Raw genomic sequence first — 26,280 nt, 5'->3', positions numbered from 1 at the left:
TGGACATCTGCACGTAGTGGAGGCCCCACACACAGCTCCAGCACCACCCCACCAGAATAAAGGCGCTCAGCGCCAGCTGTAGGAGCCCGATCGCCAGGCTGCACGCACACGTGGTCACTTTGTCGCCAGTGTCCATGTCAGAGTTCTTAGAACAGCAGAACACCGCGAAACCAGACACCAAGGTCCCTGAAACAACCAGGAATGGCAATTTACCTTAGAACATGTACATGTAAATCAAAGGAAGAAAGCCTAGCAGATCCTAACTTCACCCCCCCCCCCGCCCTCTTTCACTGTAAAACACGGTGACCACCACCACTCCGCTTATTGGGAGTAGTTGATCGAAACCCCTGGTTAGCAAAATTGCGCAAAACCAGATAAAATGCCTCCTTCCTTCCTTCCTCTCTCTCTCTGTCTCTCTCTCTCTCTCTTCATCCTCTCTGTAAAATAAACAAGTATACCTCGTCATACATCTCACTTTCTGTTACTTCACACATTTAAGTTTATACAACTCGATATGATATCTACATCGCATCGTGGATCACATGACATAAGAAAGACACATACCGGAGCCCGGGATGATGAAGTTGCTGATGCAGCAGGCGCTGGCCAGCCGCGGGGGCATGGCGGGGGTGATGACGCGCTCCGAGAAATCGTCCAGCGACACGGGCATATCACTGACCTCGATCCTTCCATTAATTTGTCCAAAACGCCCAAATATACCGTGGAGCGATTGTGTTTGGATTCATGCTTAAAGCCCAGGACCCGTATAACAAAAGGAGGTCGCGATCCGGACAATAAGCCAGACTTGTGCAAGATGGCGTAATTTAAACCTCGCCTCTTTATTCGTAGAGTCAATATATATAATAATATGACACACATCTGTAAGCAAGTTTTTATTTTTATTGTGTTAATGTCGGATTTCATTTACAGTGTACAAGTATTGAACAGGTTGGATGAATTTCTCTTTCTTCTTTAAATAAATCGACCAGCACTTCTTTTTCCTACGAGAGAGGGCGCGGGTGTGTTCAGGAAGCATATGGAATCTGAGTTACATGTAATTCCGTGAAATCACAGATCTTCCTATTCAAATATCTAAATAATGAAACGTAGACTGCTTTGAAAAACAAATACAAAATATTTGAGAAAATTTTTCCAACAAATTAGATTGTATATATACCTTGATTTACACATTAATACATCATGACTGAATGTTGAATGTCATGATCCGATCATGACATTGTAAACAGATTCAAAATTTAAAGTAATCTAAGAACTCTAGTAAAGTATTTTGCCCATATGCTTCCTTAATCTATCCGCGGGACAATCACTTCTGGTTGGTTGGTTGTGTTACTGAAATCAGAATATCAACAATCAACTAGCTTAATTACATGAAATAAAAACAATTTTATTTCTGAACCGAAAAGAAGACTTTCATATACATTCTCGAAAAAGCCATATAAGGTGGTATAGGACAATTCCATGTTGTGACGACCTATTTATCGAAATAAACAATAAAATCAAGTGTGATTTTATTAATAGTTTCTTTCACTATGTTGTCACCTAACAGTGTAGCACAGTGGGTTAGAGGGTTCAATACGAACCTGTACGTCATGAGTTTGAATCCCGCTGGGGACTATAACATTTTTACCTTTCCAAAAATACAGTCCTTCAATTTTAAACGTATTTTTGCGTTAAATATTGTAAAATTTGAAAATTATAAACCGATAAAAGTATTTTAGTTATATTATAATGTACTTAAATTCACATTTCCACATATGTACCATACCACCTTATTACAGCTCCCCGCTTGAAATAATTTTTATCAAATAGTCTTGTCCGTCGTCAGTATTTTCGTCTGTTCCCGCAGTAGTCATACTAATTTTATTATCATCATTATATGATATCACAATTTCGCACATAGAAACTGCGCGCCAGTTTATGGAAAGGAATGCCCATGACCTTGTAGATTACGGTTGCAAATGATAAAACATCCGTTTTTTTTTTTACTATTTTAACTACACACAGTGTATCTTGCGTACAGCATGTAGACAATAACGTCTAACAATAAAGATGTCAGCTAACAGGTGCGCGAATAACCATGATTTGTATCTAGTGCTGAAGTCGGGAAATCTAGTTTACTGGCAAAAAAAAGTTTGAGATAGATATCTTTCTCCTCATCTTCTTCATCCGTTCTTAAAGAACTATATTATGCGGGTAAGTTGTATAACTCTAAGCTTGAATTTTGAAAGAGTCGACATGAAATCATATACACAGTAGTCGGAAACCCTAAGAACATCTTACGTACGCTCTCTGACGGTGGGCCAGCCTGCTCTAATTTTCTTGTTCCTACGAATAACTCATGAATACGCAATTCCGAGAAAAAATGGCCCCTTCACACTTTCGTTTAAGGAATGAACAATCGCGATCATCTATATTTGTCCCTGAATGCTGACATGCTTTTTTTTCACACCCAGCCCCCCCCCCCCAAAAAAAACCCGCCAAAACCCCCAAGTTTTACTTTTTCATTGGTTGATTGAGAATAATAACTAGACAAGTTCAGTGATTGGCCAATGTAAGCGTATGCAAGGTTGCTCGTGGATTTCCGACTATAACCACGAAATCCAGACCAAGAACTTTGATCCGTTCCCTAGCAGCTACCGTACCAAGATTTCCGTCCGCAGGGCTCACACACGTCGGCGGGGTCCTGACACAGGGGTTTATCCGGCTCGTATCGGTACACCAGCCCGTCAGTACACTGCATCATCGTGGCCACGCCCCCTTGACACATGTAGTACAGGGTACAGTCTCCATTCGGATCGGGGTACGTCCCAAGGGTATCATTCGGGCACTCGGGTCGCCGACCCCCCTCTGCCTTGGCTATCTGGAACACGCTGGTACATTTGTCCCCGTGGTACACCATCTGTGTCCCCAGCCTGTCCCTCGGACACTCGGACGTGTACACCGTTCTGTTCTGGTAGCAGGACATGAAGTAGGGTGTGTTCGGTTTGTTGGGGTTACCGTGAATCCCATCCGTCAGGCCGCTACAGCTCGGGTGGTCAATGTAACAAGGCTTGCAGGTGCTCGTACAGACTTGCTTCCAGTAGTCGCCTGCAAGGGTCGAAAAATTCGCAAATGTATACCAAAAATCCTTTATAATAAGATTTATTTTTATAGAAATTAACAACAATAATTCTATTATAATACAGTATCGTATAATTTTATCTGCTATACTAGTATCTTGCGGAAAAGTCTTTCGCAATGATATAATAAGGCAGTAAGGGACACCTTCATGTTGTGGCGTACTTCCTAAAAACCAAAAAAAAAAAATCAATAATAATTTATAAAAAGTTCTTTCCAAAAACTGTTTCCTGACAGTGTGGCGCAATGGGTTAAACATATTTTTTGCCAAATATTGTAAAATTTGAATATTTTAACACGCGGTGAAAGTATTTTGATCATAATGTATTTGTTTCCAAATTAATATCGACAGGTGTTCCATACCACCTTAAATACATTGACATTGGTTAATGTATGTTTCCTGGAATCAATTTCTATTTTGGAATAATAAAGCTGTAACATCTTACAGTAGTCCACCAGAACCTGGCGCTGACCACACTCCACCCGGTAGAACGGCTCACACCTGTTGGTGGCGGCGGAGAAGAGCTGAGGGTAAGGACACTCGTCCAAGTACTGCTCCTGGGGCCTAGCTGGGATGTTTCCAGTCGGTGCACTGCAGTTATAGTAGAGCTGACAGTACGTAAGGTGGGGTAACAGATCCGTACCAACGCTACACTGGTTAGAAATGATGGCTGATGTCGCTATAACAAAGGAGAATCAAAGTAGTAAAGTAGTGACAGTACTGAAGGCTCCCTTGTTTACATCCGCGTTAAACTACAGTGTGTTCAGGAACACTTGGAAGGCTTACGCTGGGAGGGTAGGGGGGGGGGGGGCTCTTACCTAGACTACAGTCCGGCCCAGTGTAGCCGGACCTACAGTAACACTTGTATGTGCTTCCAACCTGCATACAGTATCCACCGTTCTTACACGGCCGGTCATCACACGGGTGTTTAGAAACAGCTTTAAAAAAATTAGTGAATAGACACATGACATATGACGACTATAGGCACAAAATTAAAAATGCCTGCATGTATCACTATTTGTCATTAAGCCAAAGCAAATTTAAACGTAAATTTAATAAAATTTAATTCAAAGTATTTTCAAAAATGCATGTATGTGTATTTACCGGTTTCACATAGAGAGCCCGTGAATTTTTCAGGACATGCGCATCCAAAAGATGGTAAATCGGCGAGTTTAAAACAGATACCACCATTCAAGCAAGGGTTCGAAATACATGGATCTAAAATAATAATAAATGAAATAGAAACTAATAATACGTATTTGATATGCATTCCTGGACGCTCAGCTAATGTTTGAACGACTCGGTGATATGAGATAACGGACCTTGAGCGTGTTCGCAGTGTGTTCCTGTGTACCCAGGTGAACAGAAACACTTGAACTGTGACGTTCCGACGCTGCTGCAGATTCCGGAGTTAAGACACGGTCGACTGGAGCAGGGGTCGCTTATTTCTGTAGAAACAAATTTAAATAAAAAGTAATAACATGTTTTTTTGTCAACAAGAAGCGGATACATACATTGTCTGTTATCTAGGACAGAGACACACTCACCCATGGATTGATTACACAATGGTCCCGTGAACGCCGGGCGACAGTAGCAGAAGAAGGACCCCTCCCCTGTATCAAAGCAGTAGCCCTCGTTCTGGCAGGGATTGGGCGTGCAGACACTCTCAACTTGAACACCAAGAAAAAAAGTCTTATTTCCTTTTTTTGTCATATTAGAAAAAGAAATCAATTTCTTACCCATGTATATTATCTAAGTAAAAAGAAAAAAAGCAAAGTACACATCGCGTTATGTTACTGGTATTTCAAGGAAAGCCCATCAAAAAGAAGTGTTGTAGTACACGACCAATAATTTGATAAGATCATTCACATGTAGATCACGCAATAAATTGCCTTCTCTTTTTCCCACTTCACTTGAAAATTACGTATAAATTCTTGATGTTCTTTGTGCTATTGGTTTAATAACCATGTATTGTGCACCAACATACTAGACAGTATACACGCTTTTACGTGAGCATCAACAAGCTAAATACATGTACATGTGAGTGTATTTCGCAATAAATTCGTTCACTTTTATGAAGCTGACTCACGTTTTGATGTTTGGGTTTCACAAAGTGGTCCTGTGAAGTAGACTCCGCCAGCTCCAACAGTACACTGGCACCGGAAGCCGTTCTGTTCGTCCACACAAACTCCCCCATTCTTGCAAGGGCTACTCAAACACTCGTTTTCATCTTTTGAAATAAAATGTTGATATACTTAACAGTGTACAATGTGTTATTATAGTGAACGTTTCTGAAGAACGCGGTAAAACGATGGAATTTCCTTACTGATTTCACAACGAGCTCCCTGGTAGCCGGCGGGACAGGAACAGAGGTAGGATTGGCCATTGGAGGAAGCAATGCATCTACCTCCATTCAAACAAGGGTCCCCACTGCACGGATCAATGACTGCGAAATTCAACAAACATATATTAGATTACCGGGTATCAACTTAAATATCTTAATTACGTAAAATGAAGATTTCAGCAGTCACAGTAAAGACCTCTTACTTTTTCCTGTCTCCAAGTCCGTGGTACATTCGGATTCCCTCGGCCAGCTGCAGCCTGTTCCGACTTTGTAAGACGGAAACAGTCCCGAGGGACAGGGGTCTGGGGTAGCTCGCCCAAAAATACACCTGTATCGAACACAATTGTCCACCACGTACTCCCTGCCCACCGTGCACACGGGGGTGGCCGTACACCACGCACACACCCCGCCAAATATAACCACTACTAAGGCTATGTTTCGTGTCACCATGTTAAACTTTTTGTTCAATTTGATCAACAAGACGAGCTTTATTATAGGGTGTATGGAGAACTTGCTGGAAGGGAGATGCTATCGGACCGCGCTGGTCAGTCTGAGGGTGACGATGTGTAAACAAGCCGCCTTCAAGTCCCCCGGCCAAACGGGAATCAACCGTTAGTTCAACTCGGGAATTCAGTTTATTACATTGTTATGGGAGAAAAAAAGGTTTATGCTTTAATTTTACATTCAGTATGTTTTTCTTATTGAGTATAGAAGTCAATTAGAGGTATATTTACGTGTTAACGTTAATAGATAATAACCCTGGATGTGATGTAGATCTTTAGTTGACACAAACAATCCCCTGGGTGACTCATGTACTGGGGTGGAGCCAGACTTTATAAACAAACAGACTTTAATTAAACAAATCGATAAAAAAAAAACTCGGAAAACAACTCCTAGACCTATATACCCACCCCTCCTTGAGAAGGTGAGACCGCTTTTACCGAATCAAGTAGCACTCTCTCTCCCATCAAAGTCCCGATAGTACTTATGGAGTTGATTTATCTACAGTTGTATACAGAACGATATACATTAAAACAAAATAAACACCCCTCACTAAAGGCTCACTCTTCTGTGTAGACACCACAATACTATATAAAAATTGAAAACTAAGGATTTTGTCGTAAATCTTTTGATTGTGCTTTGAATGTTCAATATGTTATTGTATTTACATCCATTAGGTATAATTCCCTCTATTTCTTCCGCAGAGTGACTAAAATTCACAAAACTACAGAAACAAAAAGGACTGAAATCTACACGATCCAGTTCTAACCAGCTTTTCTTTAACCTTCAGCAACTTAAGACAAATCACGGAAAAACCATAATGATGCCAGAGTCAAATTCCCATACAAGACGACTTGGCCGTTTCTCTTAGTGATGTACATTTATAATAGTTAGAACCATTTTAACAGGAGCTTGGACTTTGGGCTGTTGAGCCAAACGGCAATGTGACGTAGGTCTCTCTATTTCATTGTAGGCCACTCAGTCATGGCTCTTTGAAATCAACAGGATTTGTCTGGCTTTTGAGCGAAGTCTACGCAATCGGTGTATATTTCGCTTGACACCGGCGTCATTTTTACTTGTTTTGACGCAAGAAATAGATCGTTACAACCTACTGAAAGTCCAAGGTCTTGTTAAAATGGTTCTAAGTTACTTTTTCTTACTCTTTAGGATAAATTCTTTATTTTTTTTTAAAAGAAAGATGTAAATATGAACAATAAAACCCCCTAATGCGGGTTATGTGTATTTTCTGCAATGTCGTTACCTTCATATCCCGCATGAATCACCATAGAAAGCATTTTATTGCTTGCAAAAACACTGCAGTGACGCACAAACCACTAATTTGCCAAATATCGAATATTTACACGATTTCAACATATTTCTTTAATGGAAATATGAACTTTTGAAAATCAAGATGTTCAAACGTGAATAAATCCGTTTAAAAGGAGAAAAATAGAATTATTGTTTGCCCCGACACAAAAATACTGGTTTGATCTTCATGGTCGTGCAAGCACGGGAATAAAAAATCTAAAATTGTTCCGTTTTTTCTAAATGGAATCAGAAACACCAAAAACAGTTGTTCCACTTAAGAAATGGCAATGCTAATCACGATAATCCATGTACCTGTGCTGCATCATATGATATCACGGAAGTTTGAATAAATGATTGTACTTAATTAAATGTACCTGTTTATTTAGTACAGGTTTCAACCGATCTAATTAATATCACAAAACTCGTATAACATAGTTACAGCGAAATCTCCGGTTGAGCAATGGTATTTTTATAAATATTTGTTTTTATAATCAACTGATATTACGGATTTAGCGAATTGATTTTGGGTCCACTATGGTCGAATCATTACAATATCTACATCTTTTGCCAAGAAATGTTTTATAGCTTGAGCAATATCATATCAATTGCCATTTACTGTTTAAAAAAGTTAATATCCACCTAAATTCTTCAATTTATTTAATGCCTCAATAAGCACAAATGATTGTCATATGGAGGTAAATGTGAATACTGTGAATTAACATGACTCATTATAACAAATCTTGATGCAATTATGGATATAGGGAAGTAAAACCTAGGACTTCACTATACAGCCAAACTCCGTTATCTGGAACTATAGGATTGTTAAAAATTTCCAGATTTATGAGTATTCGAGATATTCGGTAAAATTCTTGAAAATAAGTGGTTGGTAATTACAAATCACGTCAACATATCCATTGTATTCAAAATATCAGTGTTCACATATCGAAGTTCAACTGTAACCGAGTTTTACTGAAAAAATTCGAGATATCGGAGTATCCGAGATATTGAGGGTAAAATTCTTAAAAATAAGTGGTTGGTACTTACAAATCACGTCTACATATCCATTGTATTCAAGATATCAGTGTTCAAATATCGAAGTTCAACTGTAACTGAGTTTTACTGTAACGTCTCAGATATAAACCAAATCAATATCAACAAACACAACACCAGTCCACATGTTCAGCTTTTATATCCAGAATGTTGTTTAATATATATTATGTAGAACTACATGCACTAGTAAAAAGGTAAAAATCTAGGACAGAACAACCTACAGTGCTCAGCACCATGAACAAACGTTCCCTCTCTCTACGTCTACACTGCACTGCCTGTCAGCCTATCGCACACAAATACACACTCACAATGAAGTGACCACACGGTGGGGGCGGGTTAGCTACACAGCCCTGGTCCCTTCTCTCATCTCCTCACACTTCAAGACTCTCTCCACTTAATACTAGATCATCAATATTGTGACAAATGTAAGCTTTATGTTTTTTTTGTTTTTCCTTAAAAAAGAAAAATCAAGGCATGCATGAAATATTCACATGTTTAAAACTCTTGTTAAATCAAAATCAAATTAAGGCCTACAGTGTTAATTAAAAAATGACGCAATCAACACACATTCAAATATATGTACATATGTCTATATAATGGATGAAACTTCTTCACACCCACTTCATGATTTTAAACCTCATTTTTAAAATAATGTGTACGCATCTTAAATACTTCATAAATTCTTTAAAATTTTAAATATATATAATATATATATAATTTTTCGTCCAATAGGGGTAAAAAGTAATGAATCTATTAAATAATATCTACAATCAATGAAAATGACTATTATCAGGACTACAATGCATGTTTGAACATAGATTGATCATATAAAAAACAGCAATGCATCGAAAATTGACTCCAGCTGCCATTTCTACAATCTTTACACAAAAAAAAAAAGCTTGGAATAAAAAGAACATTATTTAGACATTTCAGCAACAGACATAGTTCAAGACAAAATTAAAACACAAGTAGTACTTCAACTCGAAGATTTCAAAAACCATACAGAAAATTCATATCAGGTGGGAGGAAAATGCAATATTTGAAGAAAAAAAAAGAAAGAAGATATATTTTGAAGTTAAGGTGGTGGAAATGAAATGATTTCTTCTTTGTGTAAATGAAACACAATAACTTAAAAGTAAAAAAAAAAAACCCCAGCTATGTATAATCATAAACAAGTAATGCCTGACTGTTCAGGAAACCTTTGAACAGTGTAACACTAGATAAAAGGGACATCTTCTAACAATGAGTGATCACAACTTGTCACAACCCCACGGTGATAAGGTAACCAGTGACAACCACACTCTCAAGTCTTTTTGAGCATTATATATAAATCTGTTGAAACTATAACCATACAACAGTGGATATTTCCTTCTGTGGAGAGCATTTTGGTTTTTAAAAAAAAGAAAAAACAACATTGTTCTTTATATATACAACATGAGCAATATTGTATCACACATTGATATAAATGACGAAAAAAATATATGAACCACTTTTATACGCCGGATGAGAGATGAAATGATCAACCATTCATATGTACTTTGGCACAAATATACACATCTAAAAATAGCAAAAAGCAACAGCACGAGCTGCATAGACAGTCCACATTGGCAAATCTGATGTTTACATTGGCTTAAAATGATTGAGGATATACTCAGATCTTAACAGAAGTGCACATTTAAAGCTTTGTAAAATATTATCAAAATACATATGGATAAAATTTCCTAAAAACTACATATAAATCAGCAAAAAAATATTAACTAACAGCAGGTTCTCCCATGGTTGAGATTTATCATATTAAGTTTCTTTATTTTTTTTTATTTAGATATGGCACACAGCTTTCTAAGTTAGAATTTAAAGAGAAAGTAAAAGTAGCAGATGACAACCAGCAGTCATGGCAAGTCTAAGCGCTTCAATTCAGCAGTTTATGGGTCCAACTGCGAGTCTAACTCGGTGTTTGAACTCTCAACAAATCAGATTCAAGAGTCAGATTCAACAGTACACTTCTGATTCCATTGCAGCTCTAACTTGTTCTAATTTGTAAGTCAGTCGGTTCTTCTTGGCAAACTCATCCTCTTCCAGGGCTGCCAAGATCTGAGGAATAAAACATTTACTAGTCAGTAATTGCCATGTAAATACCGGTACATATACAATAGAGTGCACTCAAATATCTCTTAACAATGAAGTATACACTTCTGTGAAACTTGTCTTGTAAAAAATTTGCCATGTCTTGCTCCATCTAACCATGCATTAGTGACAGATCCCTAACAAGTGGATGTCAGATTCTTGTACTTACATCCTCGTAGTACTGCTGAATATACTTGTACAGTTCATAGAGGGCTGCCGTTGTGTTGAAATCATCAGCATGTTGCTGTAAATATTCATTTTCAAACTTTAATATCACATACCCGGTACTCATACACATTCAATAATAAAGAAACTAATACTAAAAGCTGCAATTTTAGACCTCCACAAAAGGATATTTGACAGAATCTCTGCGTGAAGAAACTAGAGAGAAGACTGAGGGGAGAGGCTACATACCCTGGACTCATCCGTCAGCAGTGCCGTCATATCCTGATCGCTGATGGCCGGCATCATTTTGATGTCTTGGTAATAACGCTCCACCCATTTCTTGTATTTCGGGATATCTTTGGCATACAGCAGTTTACTTGATGGAGAATTAATTCCAAGTCTATGTTCACTCATTGAACAACTATCCATGAAAGTTTGAGCAACCACAGAAAGACACGAATCCACAATGTTGGATTTATAAATGTCAAACACAAAATTTGGATTTTTAATGACGTTCACCCAAAACCTCAGTGGAAGACTGCAATGATAAAAGACAGAAAATGTAAGATTAGTGCTGCAGGAAATGGACACTTTCTTGTTTACCAGAGTGCTATTAATAAACACAAAGGAAAGCCACACTTACATGAAATTTAAACATTTTCCTTGATAATATACAATTTTTGAAAATTGTTGATATTTGTAAGTCAATGTAAATATTAATCGCACCTGTTGGAATTCACTAAATGATGTTAAGGGGCGTAACATGATACCTGTAGATAGCTATATCTATCCTTGACAAGAAGAGGTTACCTGTTGGATTTCCAGGTGTGGACGACCTCCGTGTCCATGATGTTGTGCAGGAGAGCTTGGTCGTCCAGGAAGTCAAACATGTACTTAATGGCCAGAGGCAGCACGGTGCCGCGGTGGGCGGTGCTGAAGATCCTCTCAAACAGATCATCCACATACTGCTGTAGTGTACCCTGACAGACACCAGAAACAACACTGTACAACACTGTATCTCATGAAACAATTACTGTAAACCTAATATATTTGCCATGTATGATGTTTGGCAGAAATTAGTTTTTGAAAAGGTTGGTGTGGATTTGAATTAGCATATTCCTGAAAGGGACGATTCTTGTTCATATATGCATGGCATTTAGTGAAGTACTTGATTTAACAAAAGCCACATTCTGCCATGAGCAGTAAATAGAATGCACTGCCAAATGTTAAACGTAACATATGATATGATGGACACAAAAGTTTCATACACACAAAACCGTGCAAATCTTCCGTATTCTCGATCTGATTGAAATCAGGTCCATGATGCTCCTGTTTATGTGATGTCACTACAAGGCATATCATATAAACAGGAGTATCTAGGATCTGACTCTAATCAGATTGCCATATTCTTAAGTCATACTTTATACATATAGACTTGCTTATTATAAAATCAACAATTGATTTGGTTCACTCTTAATCCACAACTGAGATGGAGAATTTTAAATTTATTTTTAACAATACAAAATAAAAGTTTACAGGAAGACATAAAAATTCATAACACCAAAACAATTCCCTCATTACCATACTGAACATTTCTGTTCCCCTGGCTTTACTTACTTTGGTGGCCAACAGTCGTGTGAGGTAGATTTCCGACACCATCTTACTTCCCCGATTCCCGTCACCTGTCGGATCACTGTCATGTGGTTTTACCTTTTAAAAATTGTCCGTAGCTTTATAATAACAGGATTTTACAAACACACCAAAAAATTTCAGAAACAGCATGTTACATGATTAACAAGCAAGTATTGACAAAGAGTTAGCAGTGACACTCTATTAATCAAGTTCATTCAAATGACTATCACACTACGTAACATATAACTTCTGAGGAATTTTGGAGGATAATTGTTTGAAAACTAGAAAAAGTGAGATCCCATTTCCCATAGCTGGAGAGAGAGAGACTAGCCAGTTTTATTTAACACTACAGTTCTGTACTTGAAGCATTGTGAGCGCCTTTCAAGCCATTCTCAAGACCACAGGTACAGGTGTGGGGTGAGAAAATAAGGTGAGTTGAGTTAGGATCGATTACAATGAAAGATCACAGAGAAGTTAGTGGTGTCAACTGAGAATGTCTACCTAAGCATTTACTTACTAAGTGATAATATTTCACCCCATAATTATCAAGCTCAATATGAACATCTTGAGGGGTTATAGAGCGATTTAGTGTTGGACTTCTGGTATAAAACGGGACATTTTCTGCAAACAAGAACAAAATCTAAATGAAACATGGCTGACAAGTGGGTACTTACTAAATGGTAATATTTTACACCATAGTTTTCTAAACCTTCAATATGAACACCTTGTGGTGACAGAGTTCGTTGAAAAGAGGAAGTTCTGGTGTGATGTGGCTGAAATTTCTCTGGAACTGAAATGGATTCAAAACAATCAATCAAAGAGAAGATACTCAGCCTGGCGGATTCTTCACCAACCTTCTCCGTAATGGAGTCAATAAAATGCTGCCAATGCCTGTGTGCTGTTTTATTTGGTCATATAAACTTGTACAAAGTTTATATGACTGTGTACAAAACTCTACCACCAAAAATAGAATAAAAGCTGGATGTACAGTAAATGAAATTCCCACATCTAATATCCACTTGGCATCTCATTAATTAAATAAATCCCAGACTCATCATTGTAGAGACTACTCACCATAGAACCTATTGGATTTTTCTGAGTTTGTCAGCGACAGATTGTTATAAGATGGTGGCTGCTTCTCCACCAGAGACATTAAAGCTTCATTTGGAACCTGCATTAAATTGAATTTATTAACCAATCAACTCCGATCCTGATTTTATTTCAATGCATAGCAAAATTTCAGACAGCTAAGTGAGTCTATGTGTAGACGAAGACTGACCTTGTAGTGACTGAGGGTATTCAGGCGTTTATACTCCCCCTCCACTCGAGTCGTGGAATCGTCGTCTTGAAGAATCAGCCGACTCCCTTTGTTCCCATTGGCCCACTCTGCGGTATGAGCAGATTTATCATACAAAACTGTAAACCAACGGTAAAACGTTAACCCACTCTCACTGATAGAGCACCTGCTTGGATGATGATGATAATGATGATGTGAAATGAGGACGATGATGATAAAGCCATGCAGTTACAGAGATCACAGTTAGATAAGAGAGAGACAGAGAAATCGGTATAAATAATCATGAAAGGAAACAAAGGAAAGCGGTTGGCAAGTTAATCAACAGTATTCAATCACTGGGTCTCAAACATATCTCTGCTATTATCAACTATCTGTCAAACATTAGCATTAGCAGTCTACATTGTACTAGTACTAGAGTCTAACTCTGATTCTCTACTTTCAGACTAGCAGTACCAAAAGGAGCCCGTCAAAGCCAAGAAATCAGACAAACATAACCACCCATGATGTTAAAGCAGTCTGTATTGATTTTACAAACATTTTGTTTCAAAGCACACTCTATACACCATATGTTAGTTTTTGTCAAGACCAAAATAAGTATGGTAACTTTCTACACTAGAACACACTATCATCGCCCCTATTTGACACTAGATACACTACAGGAACCTTTGAATGTCTTTTCCTCCAAGCATGATTTCTATCATCATACACTCAAGACACACACACAAGTTAAAACAATGCCCTTTATAGAGAGAAAAAAATCAACATCATTATAATGTACTATTCTCTTATAAAACAGCCACATATCCTTGACTTATACTCAATGGCTCTTAAAATCTTTTATTCATATGAAAAACAATATGAAATAAAGGTCAGAAAATAAAAGTATTCCTCTCATCTCTCTCTCTATACACCATAGCAATTCCTCATGTATACATTTTTTAAAATAATCATGAAAACCTTATATATATTGTACATTCGAAACTGCAGACCAAAACATTAAAAGAAAAGCATATGCATGATTTGATGCATTTCTTAACATGTGGATGATAATGAAGAACATACATATTTCAACTACCCTATAAACCTTCATTATTCATTACTGTTATTCCCTTTTTTTTCATTAGCAGTGACATACCTAGGTCGACATCGTCTTTGACGGGGCGACTGCTATGTGGGACGTGTTTGTACAGAACGTCCAGGATCTTCTCCTTCACTTGAGATATGGTGTCACAATCCAACACCCGCACCGGAATTGGCGACGAGAACTCGTGCAGGTCTGTCACAAATATTTCCTGCAAAAGCAGATTGCAAACAATCAATTTGTCAATGGACTTGTCAATGATTATAGATCAGGAAACCTTTAAAAATGAAGGAGAAATGGATCGTTTGCTGTACCATCTGTTGGTAGTCGAGCTGCTGTCGGATAAGTTTGTCCTCACTGAGGGAGAACCTGGCCTCACTGGTCACTAAGTCAACTGGTCCCTTAGACACCTGTTTCTTCATGGCTTGATACAGGAGGAACAGAGGCTCACCGGCACAGTCCTACAATACAGCACCGCCCACAATCAATGACTAACTCTTACCGCCAGGAATTATCAATGAACACGAGAAGATGAAAACTGAAACTTTACCTTTAAGAACTTGTACAGTAGAAATGTAAACCAATTTGTTAGCATCTTCTCTGCCACAGACTCCGTTCTAGAAACGCAATGAATAAACACAATTACTGGTAGGTACAAGTCACACAACAAAGGCCTCAAGTATTTTGCATTTGTTTTTGTTTTCACATGGAGAGTTTGTTACCTTCTTAGCAGTAGTTTGGGGTGATTTTTACCATCCACAGATTTCTCTATAAGCTCTGCTAATAACGTTTTCAGAATACTGTAAAAAGAAATATTTAAGCATACATGTAATTGTAAATACTTACAGTCTATTTATAAACAAATTGCTCATTTTCAAAAATACACATAATTTACAAGAAAGGTACTTAAACACAGTAAATGAATGTAAGCAAACAATTAACTATTTTGAATTCTGCAAATCAATCGCAGCCAGACCCTGTGGCCATAACACTTAGATAAGCTCTTTTTTATTTTTTTAACTCATTCTCACTTTTCCACTATATATTCCTATTGGAAAAGTAACACCGAAATCAAAATTGAGCTTGTCTAAGTTTTATGACCCCAGGACATGGTTAAAGCGTGAGGTTTAAATCCTGACTTACTCTGTGGCATACTCCATCTTGGTCTGCAGGGCCACAGAGACGAGGGAGGCTACATTGACCCGGTCCCTCATCTTGAACTGTTTGTGTCCCTCCAGTGTGCGCACAAAGATCAACAGGAATGTCTTGTTGCTCATCAGCTGAGAGAACAGCTTCAGTCCTTTCTCCACATTATCTCGCCTAGCGTAATCCACCTAATCAAGGACAAAGCAGGTTTGACTATCGAATATATGTAGTTCCCCATTCCAAACCAATGACAACAAATGTTTCATTAAAGAAAAGGAGAATCAGGATTCTATTTTTACATGTTTGTTCATTGATTATTCATCAATTATGTCCCTTATTTCCCCCTAAATATTGCATACTATGAACCCCTTGGATATCAGAAGGAAAAGGTCCCCAAAATTGCCATAGCATAGCTTTTGAAACATTGACTATGTGATTGGTTGAAACAAAAGTATCTATAGAAAACAGAGTTCAGCCACTGACCTCCAGATCTTTGATAACTGGGTGATTAGTGTCACCATCCTGAGGGAACAGGACCCTCATACAGTAGGTGCGGTAGTCCCAGAAAGGAATGGCGTTGTTACCAGACATGTAGTCGTTCATCAGCTGGTCAATGTCTGTCTGCAGCACCACAAAGGCTGAAATTTATAGGATTAATAGAAATGTTTAACTTCAGTACTGAACAGCTCTGTATTTACCTAGATAAAGAACTTGCATGCTCTAATTAAAACATAAGGTTAAAATATGGTGTGGCGGGTTCAATTTATGAAGCTGAACTCATCTTATGATCCTTGCATTACTTATTGCATCAAATTTTACAATAATTCACAAAGAAGTCAATTGGCAAGACTAGCCTGTCCTCAAGCTCAAGAGATCTTGGTCGGGAGGATTTCTTAGTGCATCACGAAGTCTTACCTTCTTTACATTCCTTGGCCACCTTGGACTCTAAGTTATCCATCTGTATCTGCATCTTCCTCATCATGCTGTTGTTCTTCTTGCTCTTCATCCTGTACATGATGATGACGACAATGACGGACAGGATCAGGACCCCGCCCCCCACGCTGATCATGATGATGTACTCCAGGGGCAGGGCCAGCTCCGTCTCCTCATACTTCAGGAAGCCCACAAAGAACGTCAGGTTTTTACCGATGGTCACCTGTGGTAACAGAAAAAAAGATATATTTAGTCTGAAGTTACACATACAGAAAACCTAGGCAATTACTGGCTGCTTGTTACATTGATTTCTGCTGATGGAGTATAATTTTCAATATAATTTTCATAATACAAAGAGAATTCTAAAAAACATAGTATACTGAATGAAAACCTGATGATACACTACACCAAGGATTATTTCACTAATATGACCAAATATATACAGGCATTTCAGATCAACAATAAATATGTAGAATACACATTTGATTGTCAGGGATCTTCCTGTGCCCAATAGTCCATTCACTGACCCCACTATGTGACTTACCTCCACTTCTGGGTAGCGTCCACTCTTCATTGGGGAGGGAGGTTCCCTTGGGGGTCGACAGGTCAGCTGTCTCCCTGTGGAGGTGATATTACACTCACTTTTGCCAATTTTAATCACCACATCATCCTTTTCCAGGCGAAGCTGATCTAGGTTTATTCCCTGTAAGACAAACATCAGCCAATAAGCAGTGACAGTGGTAATAAAAAGAATACACAAACTTAACAAAACTATGTTACTAATAAATTGGAAGTGAGATAAAATAATTTTTATGCCATTATACAAGTAGGAAATTTCTATGTTGTAAATGTCCATACAGAAATACTTACACTGATAGTTAAATATTCATTGCTCTTCCGTTGGAAGGACTTGATTTTGTCGTTAGGGAAGACGCTGATTTCTGGATCTGCACAAATCTGGAAGAACACGTCGTGAGTGGCACTGAAGTTACGAATATTTTGGACATTGTCAATGACAAATCCGAAGGCCACGCCCGCCTTGTCCGGGGTGTTGGGTTGCTTGGTGACCATGGACGGCTCTACCTGGGGGGTGCTGCACTCCATGGTCACATCATTCAGGACCAAACATTCCTAAAACCAACAAAAACACAGGTCAAAACTTTTCTTATATTCTTTCCAAACATAAATTTGGCTGAAAGCAGAATATAGAGAAACTGTGTGTGATGAGATGACCTACCCCATAGTAAGCTGTTACTGCCTGGTTGGGATTGCTTCTGTAAAAGACCATTTTGGGCGAGGAATTCTGGATAGGTATAAATCCATTCCCTTGGACAAGAACTTTCAATCCTCCACTATGTAACCAAAATTCAACCCAATTATTCATAAAATTCTTATCATTTTTGTTTAATGTAGAATCATTTTAACAAGAGCTTGGACTTTGGGTAGTTGTGTTACACAGCAATGTGACATAGGCTTGTCTATTTCATTGTCAGCCACTAAGCCATAGCTCTCTGAAATCAACAAGATTTGTCTGGCTTTTGAGCTAAGACTACGCAATCGGTGCAAATTCCGCTTGTAACCGCATCATTTTTAACTTGTTTTGATGCAAGAAATAGATAACTACGTCCTACTGAAAGTCTAAGGTCTTGTTAAAATGGTTTTATATTGTCACTATTACACTCTGCTGTTGATGCATTAAAGACGGTATATTGGTTTTAATTTCAATATTTTTTTAACACACAACCATTTTCCCCGTTTCACATTTAAAAGCCCCATCTCACCTGACAAAAGAGATCCGCCTGTTGACCTCGGTGACATTGGGATCCTGCACGTAGCGGTAGGTGAAGTAACTGTTGACTCTCTGTTTGTCAAAGTCCATGTAGAGCGAGGCGGTGGTGAACACGCTGTTGGAGGGGGCCGTCACACAGGTCACTCGGGAGCTGAACGTGCTGGAGAACAACAACGAGGAAGATTAGTGATCAATCTAAAGCACAGTCCATACTATAAACAAACTCTGATAGAATACACTCACTCTAAAATTACATTGTTAAAGTATAAAGCACTATCTTTCAAGACCCTACACAGATATTAAATTGCATAGAATCAAGTGTAACAATCAAAGTGTACAAAAATACCGATACTACTCTGGTTTTATAATTATTAGTTGAATACCTATTTTCATGGATTTCCTTGTTAAGTTTAACCACAAAATTACGTGAACATTGAATTGTAATATCTAATAGCATATTGTACAAATAGTGTCATTGGCAACAAATCCAGGAGCCCTTGAAACTGTTATTTTCACTATACATGCATATACACCAAAAGTGATGCTCATAAAAACTAATGTAACCACAGTATATAAAAATTTTTTGAGATTGATCAGCTTTTGGCAACATGAAAATTGAATTCTGTTTTTTTTTTTTTTTTTGCCAATACCTTTCCTCAATGAGCTTGCACTCAAATGTTTCATTGCCAAAGCAGGCTCTCCTGACGGTCCCTGCATTTAGGTACTTCCCAAAAATGGTGACCCTAGTCCCTCCAGACTTGGGTCCCTGGGTGGGTGTGATGTCAGTTATTTCTGGGTCCTGGATTAAAATGGAGCAAACATGACAATTATGTTGCATTAAGAAAAAAAAATTAACTCACTTGCTATCTTAATAACTCTGTATTATTCCACTAAATGAAAATTTATTCTTAACAAAGTACATTTTGCATCTTTTTTTTAGTTTACAGAACTTTGGACTTCTTGCAAGTTAAGGAAAAAGTACATGTATTTCCCTTAAATGTAATGAGCAACTACAACAGAAAAACCGACTCGAACTCTGTGATGTACTCACCACGTAGGTAAACTCCTCCTTGGAAGTAGCGGTCAGCTTCTCTGCCACCGTCACTCGAACCTGGTCCGTCTTCTTCTCCTCCTGACCGTAGTACGTACCAGTCGTGCACACAATCCTGGAAACACACAGACAATGGAGATTGAACAACCCAATATAAGCTGCTATTGAATCACATTTACAATCACAGACGCATAGCAAAATTATTCAATGAATTCCCCATGCCGAGTGGAACTCTGACTCACTTTTTGGACTCGACGTATTCCATGCGGATGGGTGAGCACTGAACACCTGCTATATCCACATTCTTGACTATGTCCTCGTAAGATTTGCCTAGATCTATCCCCTCAATGGTCAGTAAGGTCCCGCCCTCCTTTGGTCCAAACAAGGGATAAATCTGAAAACAGATGAAGAGAATGTTCTTACCTTAACTACACAAAAAATGTTACACAAAGTATGTTTACCCATATAATTATCCAAATAAAATTTACGTCATGTTATGTTGACTTTAAAATAATTTTTTATAATGAATAAAACATGTAGTACGAGGATCCATGTAAACAATTTACAATTCCCGAGTGACTTACCCTGGTGATTCTGGGGTTGGGACAGTTTTCGGTGTTTGGTAGCCAGCTGTTGGTGGAGGTACAGGATGACTGTAGGCTGCACTGGTTGGATTTCTTACACCACCCACAGGAGTAGGCCTCATTCTGGGTCAGGCATTCACCACAACTACTGGCCATGTTCTCACACTTATACATTATTACTGAAAATGATAATCATAAAATTTTCATCAACGTCAACTTCTAAGCTTAAAATATCCTTCAACAGCTGGGAAAGACTACGATTTGATGATCTTACCTTGTACATTATGGGGATTGTCCAGTGGTTTGGGATATTGATCACCCCAAAGTATCTTCAGAGGCACATTGTAGCTCTCCGAGTCTCCAGGATAAAAGAACTAAAACGGGGAGAAGAATCATGATTCTTAAGACCATCGGGCCAACGATAAGACAGAATGCTGGACTGTAGAGTTATTGGTGTCAGTGACCCCGGTCTGTTTACATTTGATGATCATTAATGTTGTGCACTTACCCTTGTCTGTTTACATTTGATGATCACCACCACCCCCATATCCACCATGTTGGCTATCTCTCCCTGGGGCTCTGTTTGCGAGTTAAATGCAAACGCACAGCGTATTGGCTTTTGGTATGGCTGCAAAATCAAAGTTTTTACAACTTGAGAAATTCTTATTGAGAATAAAAATGAAATCAGAATTACATGACAACTGAAATTACATGAAAGTCAAATAGCAGCTCCTACTAAAACTTTCTTAGAGAAACATGCAATGGTGGCTGAGTTTCCCCTTCATTGTTAAATTCAATCATTCCCCTATTTGCTAATCTCAATCAGCATTAATATCATTTTGATGGATATCTGTTTTCTAATGACATAAATGGATAACAGTTACACATGAATAAGAATAGTTATCAGATCAGCTGTTATCATAGCCAAATTCAGTAGCCATTTTATGACAGAAGCCAAACAAGAGGCCCAGGGGCCACATCGCTCACCTGAGCAACAATTGCCTTAATTCTGATCAAATTAGCATTACAGTATCAAAATATCTTGACAACTGAGTACAGTACACTAAAAAAAAATTGAAAATCTGCCAATTTTTATCCACCTCTTATTTTTTAGTAAAGCCCCTTTTGTTGTTGTACCTGTAAGAAGATTTTTCTCTATTCCTATAAACCCCCCCTCCCCACTTCGTGGCCCCACTATTCTCTAGGGAATCATGGTTTCATCAAACTTAAATCTACCTTTAATCTCATAACCTGTGCTTTCACACTAAGTACTGAGTTTTGGACCGAAAACTTTCCCAGAATATTTTTAAGGATTGTAAAACTTGATTCCCCAATTGTGGCCTCACCCTACCCCCGGGGACCATGATTTGAACAAACTTGAATCTACACTACCTGATGATGCCTCCACTCAAAGTTGAGCTTTCCTGGCCTAATAGTTTTTGAGAAGAAATTTTTTAAAGATTTTCTCTATATATTCCTATGTAAAACTTGATCCCCCAATTGTGGCCCCACCCTACCCCTGGGGACCATTATTTGAACAAACTTGAATCTACAATTCCTGAGAATGCTTCCATTTTAATTTGAGCTTTTCTGGCCTAATAGTTTTCAAAAGAAATTTTTTAAAAGATTTTCTCTTTATATTCCTATGTAAAACTTGATCCCCCAATTGTGGCCCCACCCTACCCCCGGGGACCATGATTTGAACAAACTTGAATCTACACTACATGAGGATGCTTCCATTTTAATTTGAGCTTTTCTGGCCAAATAGTTTTTGAGAAGAAGATTTTTAAAGATTTTCTCTATATATTCCTATGTAAAATCGATCCCCCAATTGTGGCCCCACCCTTCCCTCGGGGACCATGATTTGAACAAACTTGAATCTACACTACCTGATGATGCTTCCACTCAAAGTTAAGCTTTCCTGGCCTAATAGTTTTTGAGAAGAAAATTTTTAAAGATTTTCTTTATATATTCCTATGTAAAACTTGATCCCCCAATTGTGGCCCCACCCTACCCCCGGGGACCATGATTTGAACAAACTTGAATCTACACTACATGAGGATGCTTCCATTTTAATTTGAGCTTTTCTGGCCAAATAGTTTTTGAGAAGAAGATTTTTAAAGATTTTCTCTATATATTCCTATGTAAAATCGATCCCCCAATTGTGGCCCCACCCTTCCCCCGGGGACCATGATTTGAACAAACTTGAATCTACACTACCTGATGATGCTTCCACTCAAAGTTAAGCTTTCCTGGCCTAATAGTTTTTGAGAAGAAAATTTTTAAAGATTTTCTCTATATATTCCTATGTAAAACTTGATCCCCCAATTGTGGCCCCACCCTACCCCCGGGGACCATGATTTGAACAAATTTGAATCAAGACTTCCTGAGGATGCTTCCATTTTAATTTGAGCTTTTCTGGCCTAATAGTTTTTAAAAGAAATTTTTTAAAAGATTTTCTCTATATATTCCTATGTAAAACTTGATCCCCCCAATTGTGGCCCCACCCTACCCCCGGGGACCATGATTTGAACAAACTTGAATCTACAATTCCTGAGAATGCTTCCATTTTAATTTGAGCTTTTCTGGCCTAATAGTTTTTGAGAAGAAGATTTTTAAAGATTTTCTTTATATATTCCTATGTAAAACTTGATCCCCCCAATTGTGGCCCCACCCTACCCCCGGGGACCATGATTTGAACAAACTTGAATCTACACTACCTGATGATGCCTCCACTCAAAGTTAAGCTTTTCTGGCCAAATAGTTTTTGAGAAGAAAATTTTTAAAGATTTTTATCTATATATTCCTATGTAAAACTTGATCCCCCAATTGTTGCCCCACCCTACCCCCGGGGACCATGATTTGAACAAACTTGAATCTACACTACATGAGGATGCTTCAACTCAAATTTGAGCTTTTCTGGCCTAATAGTTTTTGAGAAGAAAATTTTTAGAGATTTTCTCTATATATTCCTATGTAAAACTTGATCCCCCAATTGTGGCCCCACCCTACCCCCGGGGACCATTATTTGAACAAACTTGAATCTACACTTCCTGATGATGCTTCCATTTTAATTTGAGCTTTTCTGGCCTAATAGTTTTTGAGAAGAAAATTTTTAAAGATTTTCTCTATATATTCCTATGTAAAACTTGATCCCCCAATTGTGGCCCCACCCTACCCCCGGGGACCATGATTTGAACAAACTTGAATCTACACTACATGAGGATGCTTCCATTTTAATTTGAGTTTTTCTGGCCTAATAGTTTTTGAGAAGAAGATTTTTAAAGATTTTCTCTATATATTCCTATGTAAAACTTGATCCCCCCAATTGTGGCCCCACCCTACCCCCGGGGACCATGATTTGAACAAACTTGAATCTACACTACCTGATGATGCCTCCACTCAAAGTTGAGCTTTTCTGGCCAAATAGTTTTTGAGAAGAAAATTTTTAAAGATTTTTATCTATATATTCCTATGTAAAACTTGATCCCCCAATTGTGGCCCCACCCTACCCCCGGGGACCATGATTTGAACAAACTTGAATCTACACTACATGAGGATGCTTCAAATCAAATTTGAGCTTTTCTGGCCTAATAGTTTTTGAGAAGAAAATTTTTAAAGATTTTCTCTATATATTCCTATGTAAAACTTGATCCCCCAATTGTGGCCCCACCCTACCCCCGGGGACCATTATTTGAACAAACTTGAATCTACACTTCCTGAGGATGCTTCCATTTTAATTTGAGCTTTTCTGGCCTAATAGTTTTTAAAAGAAATTTTTTAAAAGATTTTCTCTATATATTCCTATGTAAAACTTGATCCCCCCAATTGTGGCCCCACCCTACCCCCGGGGACCATTATTTGAACAAACTTGAATCTACACTTCCTGAGAATGCTTCCATTTTAATTTGAGCTTTTCTGGCCTAATAGTTTTTAAAAGAAATTTTTTAAAAGATTTTCTCAATATATTCCTATGTAAAACTTGATCCCCCCAATTGTGGCCCCACCCTACCCCCGGGGACCATGATTTGAACAAACTTGAATCTACACTTCCTGAGAATGCTTCCATTTTAATTTGAGCTTTTCTGGCCAAATAGTTTTTGAGAAGAAGATTTTTAAAGATTTTCTCTATATATTCCTATGTAAAACTTGATCCCCAATTGTGGCCCCACCCTACCCCGGGGACCATGATTTGAACAAACTTGAATCTACACTACCTGATGATGCCTTCACACAAGTTTAAGCTTTACCGGCCTAATAGTTTTTGAGAAGAAGATTTTTGAAAAATACCAACAAATTTTCAATAATTCTCAATTATCTCCCCTTTAAAAAGGGCGTGGCCCTTCATTTGAACAAACTTGAATCCCCTTCACCTAGTGGTGCTTTGTGCCAAATTTGGTTGAAATCTGCCCAGTGGTTCTTGAGAAGAAGATGAAAATGTGAAAAGTTTACAACGACAACGACGACGACAACGACGACAGACAACGGACAAATTGTGATCAGAAAAGCTCACTTGAGCCTTTGGCTCAGGTGAGCTAATAAGAACTGTTCTTAAAGCAATAATGCCCCCCCCCCCCCCCCCAAAAAAAATATTTTCTCAAAGTTCAAATAGAATTAAGGGATTTGACTTTGATCTTCATCAAACTCCCAATGAAACATCTTTTACATGTTATGGAGAACCTTTGTCTCTAGTTTGAACACTCAATGTTTCTCTAATTTCTAATTATCTCTGGAGCAGATACAGACATGGTGATTGCTTTATATCTTGAGGGCTATATAAAGGATGCATTAGTGGCTGAACCATTGTTTGCAAGGAAAACAAGGTGAACCAGGTAATCTGTTTAGAAACTGCCATATTTGATTATACATGTACGAACAGCGCCACCCAGAGCATTCACATTGATTTAATCTCTCCTATATCCCATGACAGAGCCCTCCCTGGGAATTGATTACGGGGTCTGTAGTATCACTTAATTGTGAACAGATGTCTGTTTACAGCTTCCCTTCAACAACATGTTCTACTGTAAATTAACTTTAATTGTCCCGGCCGACACTTGTTATCCTTACCTTCAGTTTCTTGAGGCTGAGGGAGATGATTTTCTCGGTCCCTGATGGCACCAGTAGGTTCTGCCGCTTGCTGGGATCGATACTGGGACATGAGTTAGGTCCGCTGTCGTGGGGAACTGTCATCCCAGCGCTCTGTCAAAGCCAAATTACACAGGGCTAAAATCACTGCCACTCTCAGCACTAACATTTACACAGTCCAACCTTGATTTAATGTTTCATCCAGAGTGTATTTCAGGGGTCTTACTGTACCAAGATAACTAAAGGCTAGAAGATAACTGTGTGTATTGACTTACGTTCTGTCCGGCGATGAAGTCGTCCTTGGTGCTACAGTCCATCACCGGGTAGTGGGTACACAGGTGGTTCTTGATGCACCAGGTGCAGTTAAACACGCTGAAGGTGCACCTGTAGCAGCTGTAACATAGGGACAAACATGTGTAAATATCTGTCACTTCAGAATGTGAGAAAGTTCATTCCTAAAGATTTATACAGTACTGTACATTATTGTTCAGGCATAAAATTTAAACACTAATGAATATCTCTACATACAAAGGTAAAACATAAACTTGTCTCTTAATTAATGACATCAAGCTCAAGATTTTTCTTCAAATTTTAGCTCATCAATTTTACAAACCCCCTATTACTAGATGTTGGTCCAACAAAAACAAACCATTTCATAATTTCAATTAATTTTGGAATTAGGCAATAGTTCTACAAAATTTTTGCCAAAATAAAAAAGTTGTATGTTTAATGTCAACTTGTATGTTTTACTAAAAAACATGAAAAATAAAATTTAATCTTTTTCAATAAATTCAAGTCTGACAGCCTCAGAAACTAAAGTTTTGCATCTGCATTTAGTGGAGCAACCCCTTTATTTCCCAAATACTCCACCCCTAACAACCCTCTCACTAAGAGACTGAACCCTGGGTTCTGGGGGGTGTGACGCCACTAAGAGACTGAACCCTGGGTTCTGGGGGTGTGACGCCACTAAGAGACTGAACCCTGGGTTCTGGGGGGTGTGACGCCACTAAGAGACTGAACCCTGGGTTCTGGGGGTGTGACGCCACTAAGA

General features: G+C 38.3%; 2 protein-coding genes across 6 annotated transcripts in view; both read right to left on the bottom strand.

The window, feature by feature from the left end:
- On the bottom strand, positions 1–5,973 carry LOC105342571 (fibropellin-3). Its single transcript, XM_011449565.4, has 11 exons — positions 5,687–5,973; positions 5,466–5,585; positions 5,229–5,369; positions 4,687–4,809; positions 4,462–4,587; positions 4,244–4,357; positions 3,958–4,077; positions 3,585–3,818; positions 2,664–3,108; positions 565–1,350; positions 1–186 (listed from the first exon to the last, which is right to left on the bottom strand). The coding sequence occupies exons 1-10, from the start codon at positions 5,931–5,933 to the stop codon at positions 1,305–1,307; spliced, it is 1,716 nt and encodes a 571-aa protein (XP_011447867.4). The 5' UTR covers positions 5,934–5,973; the 3' UTR covers positions 1–186; positions 565–1,304.
- Positions 5,974–8,464: 2,491 nt separating this feature from the next.
- LOC105342542 (plexin-A4) overlaps positions 8,465–26,280 on the bottom strand; it is a 31,713-nt gene continuing 13,897 nt past the window's right edge. For 2 of the 5 annotated variants that reach the window (XM_066082118.1, XM_066082119.1), the window contains exons 9-35: positions 25,505–25,622; positions 25,212–25,343; positions 20,653–20,772; positions 20,419–20,518; positions 20,145–20,323; positions 19,803–19,954; positions 19,561–19,675; positions 19,160–19,308; positions 18,502–18,669; positions 17,958–18,072; positions 17,591–17,851; positions 17,265–17,423; positions 16,703–16,943; positions 16,271–16,425; positions 15,785–15,975; positions 15,364–15,441; positions 15,192–15,258; positions 14,956–15,102; positions 14,696–14,852; positions 13,543–13,679; positions 13,338–13,434; positions 12,938–13,053; positions 12,249–12,341; positions 11,442–11,611; positions 10,881–11,169; positions 10,636–10,710; positions 8,465–10,433 (exon numbers count right to left, since the gene is read on the bottom strand). In XM_066082118.1, coding sequence (XP_065938190.1) covers positions 10,332–10,433; positions 10,636–10,710; positions 10,881–11,169; positions 11,442–11,611; positions 12,249–12,341; positions 12,938–13,053; positions 13,338–13,434; positions 13,543–13,679; positions 14,696–14,852; positions 14,956–15,102; positions 15,192–15,258; positions 15,364–15,441; positions 15,785–15,975; positions 16,271–16,425; positions 16,703–16,943; positions 17,265–17,423; positions 17,591–17,851; positions 17,958–18,072; positions 18,502–18,669; positions 19,160–19,308; positions 19,561–19,675; positions 19,803–19,954; positions 20,145–20,323; positions 20,419–20,518; positions 20,653–20,772; positions 25,212–25,343; positions 25,505–25,622 — 3,883 coding nt within the window. In that variant the 3' untranslated portion in view covers positions 8,465–10,331. Of the gene's footprint in view, positions 10,434–10,635; positions 10,711–10,880; positions 11,170–11,441; positions 11,612–12,248; positions 12,342–12,780; positions 12,885–12,937; positions 13,054–13,337; positions 13,435–13,542; positions 13,680–14,695; positions 14,853–14,955; positions 15,103–15,191; positions 15,259–15,363; positions 15,442–15,784; positions 15,976–16,270; positions 16,426–16,702; positions 16,944–17,264; positions 17,424–17,590; positions 17,852–17,957; positions 18,073–18,501; positions 18,670–19,159; positions 19,309–19,560; positions 19,676–19,802; positions 19,955–20,144; positions 20,324–20,418; positions 20,519–20,652; positions 20,773–25,211; positions 25,344–25,504; positions 25,623–26,280 lie in introns of all 5 variants that reach the window. The other 3 variants (XM_066082120.1, XM_066082121.1, XM_066082122.1) reach the window with 3 other exon arrangements.

This window comes from Magallana gigas, chromosome 4 (assembly GCF_963853765.1).
Source record: "Magallana gigas chromosome 4, xbMagGiga1.1, whole genome shotgun sequence".
Classification (NCBI taxonomy): domain Eukaryota; kingdom Metazoa; phylum Mollusca; class Bivalvia; order Ostreida; family Ostreidae; genus Magallana; species Magallana gigas.
The sequence above is the reverse complement of the archived record's forward strand: the minus strand, read 5'-3'. Positions and strand labels throughout refer to the sequence as shown.

Excerpts from the sequence above, each read along its gene's own strand:
- LOC105342571 (XM_011449565.4), bottom strand. The coding sequence starts at position 5,933 with ATGGTGACACGAAACATAGCCTTAGTAGTGGTTATATTTGGCGGGGTG. Across the intron at positions 5,586-5,686 it reads GGACTTGGAGACAGGAAAAA|TCATTGATCCGTGCAGTGGG; the intron begins GTAAGAGGTCTT and ends TGAATTTCGCAG. Across the intron at positions 3,109-3,584 it reads CCAGGTTCTGGTGGACTACT|GCGACTACTGGAAGCAAGTC; the intron begins GTAAGATGTTAC and ends CGACCCTTGCAG.